The following is a 9,341-nucleotide window of genomic DNA, read 5'->3' on the forward strand; positions in this document are numbered from 1 at the left end:
GCCTCGGGATTTGTTTTTTGCAGCAACTCAAATTGTTTCATCTGTTCTTGTATCTTCTGCCGTTTCATTAATTTGTGATACTTTTTGGATTTTATTTTATTTTGCAAACGTGCTTTAGCTGATTTTTGTGATTCACGCATTTTTAAATACGCCAACTCTTTACGCTTAGCTATAAGTTCCTGACGTACCATTTCTCTTTTATACAATCTCTGTTTTTCGTTTTCTAATTCTTTTTCATCTGTTGTATCACCCATTTGTTCCCTTTTTAAAGCTCTTAACTTGGCTTCGCTTGCTTCCATTTCAAGCATTAAGTCAGATTTCAGAGACGAATTAAATGGTTTTGCGTGTGCTGATGTATCAACATAAATTGTCTCAGTTTGCAAAGGAAACACCTGTTGAAAATCCAAAATAAAAAAATAAGAAAATATAATTTAAAGAATTTACAAACTTGCGTCTCAGAACTACGATTTTTAGCAACTACTGCATCCCAGCGTGCTAAGGTTTTCTTTGTGTTCTCATAGGCAATGGTGCGGCGTATACGATCTGCTGCAGTTTTTTCCAGTGGTTTTTCAAGAACCTTCTTTGTTGATTGTACATTTTTCAACAGTTTTCCGGTATCTAAATGTTTTTTAGTTTTCTTTAGCACTTGGACGACATCATTAACTGCAAGATTAGACTTGGGTACATCTGTGGATAACTTCGCACGCTTTACCAACTGAAATTCGTCGTGCTGATTCCTTATCTCGCCACGAGTAGCCTTGCGTATATGTTGGGTTGTTTGCAAATTGCTAATGGCTTGTAGTAAACTTTTATGAGTTTTGGGATCATACTGCTCCTCAACGTCACTCATGTTTAATGAATTTATTTAATTTTAATAAAACGTTTACCGCAGCAATAACACAACAACACACCATGCGTTCGCTCTGCGAATGACAATCTAAATACGGTCTCTCTCTCTTTACTTAGTGATGTGCATCTAAATTGTCAAAGTCAAAGAAAAATAAGTAATTGGTACTAAACCCTTTATAAACGGATATAAGTCATATATATAAATCATGAATATTTATAAATATTGAAATATGAGTAATATATATACAACAATAAATAAGAAATATAATTTATGTTACAAATATCCTATTAAATAATTTAAGTGTAATAAACTACAAAAGATAATGACAAGATATATTGTTTTTATATAAATTAATAAATTTATTTCCGATTTCTATTTAGCATGTTAAACTCATTAAACCTTAAATAATAGTCTCAAAATATTGTCAAATATTCTATTATTAATATTTTGTTTGGATATGTGTATATTTTATAACATTTTGATATTATTAAATATCAAAATTTAAAACTTTAATTCGTTACATTACTAATACCAACATAATATTAAAGTTATATAAAGTCGTTTAAATATTAAAGTTATATAAAGTCGTTTAAACCATTATTTTAATACATTCTTAAATAGTTTTAAAAACAAAATGTTCAACTATTTATTAGTTTATTATTATTTTTTTTGTTATGTCATATTATTTACTTCTTTTTTTATAGCTTAATGAGTGTGTATTTTAAAAATACGCTAATAGAGTCACAGAAAAAACTTTTTTGTACTTTGGTATTTTGTTTTTGTATAGAACTATATTTCTATTTAGCAATTTAAGACGTGTGCGAGTTAGGCTAAGTTGCGTTCTAAGTGAGAAAAATTCTAAGTTATGTCAATAATGTAGTGATGTCTCAATACGTATTGATAAATGGCTAAATGTGTGCAGTGCAAAAAATCCCAAAAAATCTCCCATTTGGTTTTGCATCAACTTAGCCTAATTCGCACACGTCCTTAATACTTTCGATATTTAGCACGATTTAGATGTAAATGATTGTTATTATTAAGTTTAGGGAATCTTGCACTATGATTCAAAGTTTTAATATGATCCCTCCCTTTTTAATATATTCCCTGAATCATTGAATTCAATTAACTCAACCGATTTAAGATGCCCAACAATGTTTCCAAATATATGTTGTGGCATCTTAAGAGTAAACCGCTAATCTTGTTAGATGGTAATACAGTCCAGACTGCCCTGTCAGATTGCCTCCAATAAGTATTAGGTTGCTTTTTTTTTATTTTTATATAAACTTTAAAGTTTAAAGTTCCTGATAAATAAACTCAATATATTCTTCCGCTTTTATAAAATTTTTCTGAAATGAATAAAAAGAACTTGCTCTTTATTAAAACATTAAATGGGCTCAGAAACGAGCCCATGCGGAAAAATGGCAAAATTGTTTGTCTTTTTATTACTGAAAATGCAAATATGACAGAGTTCATTAAATAATTATCTGATTAATGCGGTAAAGAATAATAAGCTTTTCAAGACTGTCTATCGTTAGTCCTCATGTCATCCAATGTGAATTGAGTGCCTTGATTATTGTTTAACTATTAGTAAGGACAGCTGTACTCTAATTCTTGCAGTTCAAGGTTCAAGGAAAAGCGAGGAAATTATGGTAAAACTTTATGGCATAAATGTTGTGAAAGACATTCCTTAATGTGTTGGAGGACTTCTGTTGAAGTTGATGGGTCTAATATTCTTTAGCTTATATTAAAAATAATTTATATAATATTAAGATATATTCAACTTTTTTGTATAAATGAAAAAAAATTTTGTTTTATTCAACTACAAAACAATAATAATTTTTAAAAATCAATGGAGCGTCTTCTTCTGATATGAAGTTCCTTTCCGGCTTTGTTGAAGCAAATGGGTTTATAGTAGGCGGTAATATTATGTTAAGACATCTACCACTATCTTGTAAAATCTGTTTCATATCCAAAGGACTTTCGTAAGCAGTGTATGATGTCACGATAATTGGACATTTTAAATTAACAGCGGCATCAATAGTTTCTGGCCAACTATCTTCCATTTGAAAACCAGTGGAACGGTATAGTCCAGCATTGAAGAAACAAACTGCAAAATAAAGGAATTAAAAAAATATTTGGATTAAACGATTAAACAAATGAGGGCATAAGATTTTAATATTGAAGCTGTAAGTCAAGCAAAAGCTAAATGAGAATAGTTTAAGAGATAGAAACTAATCACTTGAGATATTCCATCTAGAAGCTTACTTAAATTTGGTTGAGAAAATGTCTTTCCTTTACGATAATCATGATAAACAATATTTTCAAAATAATAATTCAATTCACGACCATTTTTACGACATACACGGCAGCATCTAAATGAAAAAGAAATTTAAATATTGTTTAATTGTTTTATTTATAATAATATAAATATGTTTTTTACTTAGTTTTTTGCAGTTGTTCAAAACTTATATTTGTCTGTTTCAGTTCAGGTCCTATAAATACTATATTTAATATTTTTACATGTGGTGTTATGTGTAAAAAAAATAATTCCCATTTATGAAGCGTATCGACTTCGAACTCAATTTCAGCCCCTGTAAGACAGCAAATTAGATTTAGATATACATGAGTATAGTACCAATCTACAAACCAATTAAATGTATAGTGACTTCTTCATTACTCTTTAACTGTTCGCAAAGCTTTAGTGCATACCAAGCCGTCAAAGGACCCGTTGCAATTTGACTTAGAACTGCATATTCACAGGATTCCTTGATATCTAAAAGAGATTCAATATTTTTTTAATGTATATTTCAAAAAAATATTATATATATATAAGTTATACCTAAATTCAATTTGAAAAACATGTGCTGTGTATTTGAAACGGCGCCTGGTAGATCCTTTAAAACTTTGGACGGTAATGTAGGTTCAAGTCTTCCATATTTCTCTTGGAATATTATTAATTTCTTAAATAATCTAAATGGTTCGCACCATAAGATATGATCTGCTTTTAAATGATCTGGTTTATCTTTACAGAATGCTACCTGAAACCACAAAAAAGTAATACAGATTTTAATATTATTTTACCAAATAAATATATATTAGCGCATTTTAGTAATAATAAAATTATTATATATACAATTTATATAAGTAAAACTGTTATTATTCATATAAATTTATAATTTATCCTTTATTTACAAATTTATTTATAAGTCATATATGTATAAAGAATAAGAGCAAAATTATTATTAAAAAAATAGATATATTAATCCTAAACATCGCATGCACGATATCCATGTTTTACGTATTTTAATTATAACTGACTTCACTTGCTAATAAAAATATTATTTATGATAATTAATATATATTATTGTTGTAAACTAACTCTAGAAACCTAACTTACTAGTTACATTAAATACTGAAGGAATCAGGGTTCGTATTTGCTCAGAGCGTGAGCCCAAAATTTGCGTGTATTGAAAAACTGCTCATCAGCGTGAGCTTTCAATCTGCTTATATTGAAGAGCTGCTCATGAGATGTTCCAAGTCGAGAACTCACCCCATGAGTATTTATTATATTGAATAGTCTTTGCTGCTGTAATTGCGCTCGCTCGTATGCATGAGCAATCGTATGAAAAAAGTTTCTTGCCCGCTAACGAGCTGTGGGAGAATGAGCAGAAAAGAGCCGCTCATGGATAGGCAAATACCAACTCAGAAAGGAATACTAACAAGTTGAGTTAGGAAGATATGGTTCTAAAGTTTACTATTCGTAATATTTAGTTTAGATAGTCAGATTAGTAAGTATTAGGTCACGGTTCAAACAAATAGCTTAACTATTACAGTTAGTACAGTTATAGTACAGTTAGTCAATTAGCAGGGCAATTCTGACAACGATCTTTCACCTCATCACTCTCAAAAATCTTGGTAAAGATCGATTGAAAAATATTTCGTATTCCAGTATCGATCTATTGTAAGACCTTATAGCTGAAAGCTCTTTGTTTATAAAAATTTGATATTAACTGACCTGTCCGCACTTTTTGCAATCCATTAATTTACTAAATCGATATTCCCTACATTTGTTGTTGGTACATATTCTTGGAAATAACACTATTTCTCTTTCGGTAGGTGTTAAGGTGCGATTGATTATAGATTCCACTTGTCGGACAGTGACAATTCGGTAAGATCGAAATTGATCCATTGTAAACACATCGCATTTGTAGAATATATATCCACCTGTTATATATATATAAATATAATTTCACATTTCATTAACTTATATTGTATTAATTATATATTTATAAATTAATTAAATGAATTGCATATCATTAATTTTCGCACATATTCAAATAATTTTGCACATTTTTTTTTTATAGATTTCAATTAATATTTAATTCATAGCCATTAACCAAAAATGTTCTCATTAAAATATTCATTTAACATATCCGATATGATTTGTGTGTCTTGTTAATTTTTTTTTTCGTTTTTTGAAATATTAGGTATGACCTACCACAATTTTCGGCAACTTGCCTCAATGCATAGCAGCATTGCCGGTGCTGCTCGTCGCTCTTCATGTGTTCCGGATTACAGTAGAAAACCATTCTGCAGCGTTTACACTCGTGGAGCATCTGTCCATTTAAATCACATTTGCAGTACTTGAAGAAAAACACATTTTTAAAATTAAATTAAATAGCGATAAATCTTTATACGAATAGAATATATTTATTTAGGTATATATAAATAAAAGCAGACAATTTTTTTTCTCTGTAAACTTACATTGCACAGCGAAACGGAAAAGTATTGACGTGGTCTATACACATACTCAATGTATTCCTCTTCATCGTCGGTAGTCTCGACATCGGTAATCGGCGTTTGATTAATAAGTTTTTGTAAATTCTCTAAAAATGTATTTGATAGATCGATGGAATCTGTAAATTATTATGTTATTAAGAATTATTATTATTGTGTTTAAATATGATTATTATTTAAGAATATTAAAATCAATATTTTTACAAATTCATATTACAACGTCATGAATTAAATTTTAAAAATAATAAGTTCTCAACATCATTTACAAAATAAATTGAATGATAAATAGAAAATATAGCATTGCATATAAATTGCCTTTCTAAATTGCATTCATATCAATTACGAAGTAAATCCGTATACTACTAATCAGTGGGTAAAATAAATTCTTAACAAAAATGTTAATTAGAGCTTTTGCTAACAGAAGTGTTATTTGGATCAATGGATCGAGTCTAAATGTAACCAACTAACGAAACCCCCATAGTGTATTATTCTATGCAGTTAATATTCAATTTGGCTGAAGTATTCGTAAAAATAACTAAAAGTAACGTGCCAGCTAAAAGCATCAAAATCTACTCCACCAGTTTCTACTTTAACCTGAAATGGTTAAAGTACACAATAGTAAATGCAGACATTATATATTTCCTCAGTAAATTTTCTCATGAAATATAGTATTCTAACCACATTCTTCAGATTTGTTAATTATCTGGTATTCCTAGATACCATTTAAAATAAAATATATACATTCTTTCAATAAACAAACCGCATTATTACCGATTTATAATTCTGTAAAGAGAAAACCTACTGAAAAACATTTATTTTTTCTGAACCAGAAACGAGCACGAATTTGAAAAGATGGGTTCAATACAGAGGCGAGGCGTCGAATGGTTCAGAGTGTTCACTGAACACCTTAACAAAGCTTCCTTTTTAGATTTTTTTTTATTAGGTAAATAATCTCGCTATATTGCTACTTAACACTTTTTATAATAGCTTTTCCAAACAGATTAACATAAACACAAAACGTAGAATACAAACAAAATCACACATGTGTTAGTTACACCCAACATTACTTACAATTAATAAAAGAGAAAACACATTCCTCTTAAAATATACTAAGGTTCAAAATTAAAACTGTACCGCGTTGCTTACAAAGCATGCAAATGAAATAACATTCACATTGGGACTATGTTCAATATTGAATACACAACACAAAACATACAAACAAATATATGTACGTAAAATAATCTTAACTCTTAAATTAATGCGTGCAAGCAGTTCAATAAAAAAAGTGCACTTCCAATGTTATGCAAAGTAAATACAAAAGAGAAAAGAAATAACTGAGCGAAAATCGCTTTACATTTGACGAGAGGATCATTCCACTAAACTGAACCAAAAGTTTATACAAAGCGTGCAAATACAATCAAAGTCACGGTTGCTGTTTTATATGGGGAAATGGTTCAGTATAAAAACTGAACCGGGCATTGTAAATACAAAGTAAAAGAGTAAATGAATGCATGAGAGTTTCTTACTCTTATATAGAGGTTGGAATTAAATCAATAACAAAGTCATTATTGCAATTTAATACTAGCAAATGGTAAAAGTAAAGAAAAAAATTAAAGAAATTTGAAGTGAAAAATAATATTTAGAAATGAATTAATGTGTGATTAAAGATTTGATTCAAATATCTTTTTTTAAACGATCTTCTGAAAAAAAGATTTTAATTCATAAAATGAATAAACCAACTCCAGATATGAAGAATTTGATACCTGTTGTAAAAATGTCGAAATCTATGGTAAGTCGTCGTTTTCCTACAGCTATAGCTTTATGGTAAATAAAAACCAGTGGATCACAGGCTGCGAACATTTAAATAAATTGTTTTATTGGTCTTGTACGCTATTTGCTTGTGAAAAGGACAAAACTTAGAAGTAGGGGGAATACGTTATAGTTGGAATTCTGTTTTGATTAAATTGTGAACACCTTGCCAAAAAGCTGACGCCTCGCTACTGGTTATTACTAATTAAATCCAGTTTATTTACAATTTTCTAAGAAACTTGCGTTCAGTCGACGCAGGTTGTTTTTTATAATTTTAATATATTTTCACTTATTTCTGCAATTTTTTTAACAAATTTGCATTGTTTTATTTCTTAGGATTTCTTTTCATATTTTAAAATTTGTTTACAATTTTGATGCGCGATTTTTTTATTAAACATTTCAATCAAACAATGTTTTACAGTTATTAACAGTTTAATAACTTTTTTATTTGCATCTCATTATATAATAATTTAAAATAAAATATTTTATTAATATATATATTGTTTTTTTGCCATGCAAAATTGTACGTTTTCCGATTAATCTTACTGCACTCTTGCTACTGAGGAAGCACGTTCTTCAGAAAGAAGTAATGAGCTGTAGTCAAAACATTCTACGCTCTTGATGAAATCAACATCACTTCGTTAGATGTTAATTTACACAGTAAAGGAAAAATTGTAAATATCTACAATGAATGGTGTTTATAGTTAGAATGCCACAATAGAACTTCTGTTTGCTTAAGAATAACTTGGCATCACTGCCTAAATCAGTAAACATACTACAGATAATTTTATAAAAATGTTTTTTTTTTTAAATAAATATATTTAGGACGTGTGCGAGTTAGGCTAAGTTGATGCTAAACCAAATGGGAGATTTTATGGGATTTTTTGCACTGCACACATTTAGCCATTTATCAACACGTATCGACACATCACTACGTTATCCGTTCACCTCAGAATTTCCCTCATTTAGAACGCAACTTAGCCTAACTCGCACACGTCCTTAATATGAATAAGATCAAAAATTTTTAAATTTTGTTTGAATTTTCGTTTACATGTGATTTGTGGCATATGATTGCAATATTCGTTGAAATTTCCAATGAAAGTTCACCATTGTTTTCTAATTGCATTGATAACACTTTTTTAGTTACTGGCCAAAGTGTGTGCCCAGTATTTAATTACTGGCCTAGGAAGAGAATATAGTGTTGTTGGTTTGCATACATTCCTGCCAGTATAGGCTTGCTGTTTTTTGCCACACTTGCGAGCCACCGAAAACGCCTATTATTATTGCTTTTGTATTTATACATGTATTGTATCAATTAAATACAAATATAATAATTATATATTGTTGGAAATGTATAATCATAATTGAATAGTAGGCTATTCTTATTTGATTAACTGTATTTAACATTTTGTAAAAATATAGAAATAGATAAACTTTTGACTTACGATAAGAATAAAGTTAAATTGTAAAAACACAAATTAACAGTTGGCGACGAGGAAATGGATGCTCAGGCACTCGCGACAGTTCTAAGAGAGTTCTCATTAGCAAATCAAGAATTTTTTGAGAAAATATTAAACAAAAATGAAGAAGTATTGAGAAGCGTAATTAACGGGAAAAAATCCGATTCAACTCCAACCTTTCGACGGTTTGAGAAAAATGTTGAAAAGTGGTCGATATATATTCAGCAGATGCATCAACATTTTGTGGCACATCAAGTGAAAGACGATGTATTAAAACGCGCATGTTTCCTTTCGTGGATAGGTACAGAGACATTTGAACTTATTCAAAAGTTATGTGACAATAATATAGAGAATAAGTCTTTTGATGAACTACTAGCAAAATTGGATAATCATTTTGCGGAAAAACAGCATATATTAGCAGCACG

General features: G+C 29.3%; 2 protein-coding genes across 2 annotated transcripts in view; both read right to left on the bottom strand.

Moving 5' to 3' along the window:
• LOC119685336 (U3 small nucleolar RNA-associated protein 14 homolog A-like) overlaps positions 1–944 on the bottom strand; it is a 2,894-nt gene extending 1,950 nt beyond the window's left edge. Inside the window, exons 1-2 of the mRNA XM_038099590.1 lie at positions 449–944; positions 3–392 (exon numbers count right to left, since the gene is read on the bottom strand). Coding sequence (XP_037955518.1) covers positions 3–392; positions 449–850 — 792 coding nt within the window. The 5' untranslated portion in view covers positions 851–944. The remainder of the gene's footprint in view (positions 1–2; positions 393–448) is intronic.
• Positions 945–2,618: 1,674 nt separating this feature from the next.
• LOC119685343 lies at positions 2,619–6,126 on the bottom strand. Its single transcript, XM_038099602.1, has 9 exons — positions 6,108–6,126; positions 5,615–5,766; positions 5,349–5,493; positions 4,866–5,074; positions 3,690–3,888; positions 3,498–3,623; positions 3,291–3,441; positions 3,116–3,222; positions 2,619–2,957 (listed from the first exon to the last, which is right to left on the bottom strand). The coding sequence occupies exons 1-9, from the start codon at positions 6,124–6,126 to the stop codon at positions 2,662–2,664; spliced, it is 1,404 nt and encodes a 467-aa protein (XP_037955530.1). The 3' UTR covers positions 2,619–2,661.
• Between the last annotated feature and the right edge of the window lie 3,215 nt (positions 6,127–9,341).

This window comes from Teleopsis dalmanni, chromosome 1, assembly GCF_002237135.1.
Source record: "Teleopsis dalmanni isolate 2A chromosome 1, ASM223713v2, whole genome shotgun sequence".
Classification (NCBI taxonomy): Eukaryota; Metazoa; Arthropoda; class Insecta; order Diptera; family Diopsidae; genus Teleopsis; species Teleopsis dalmanni.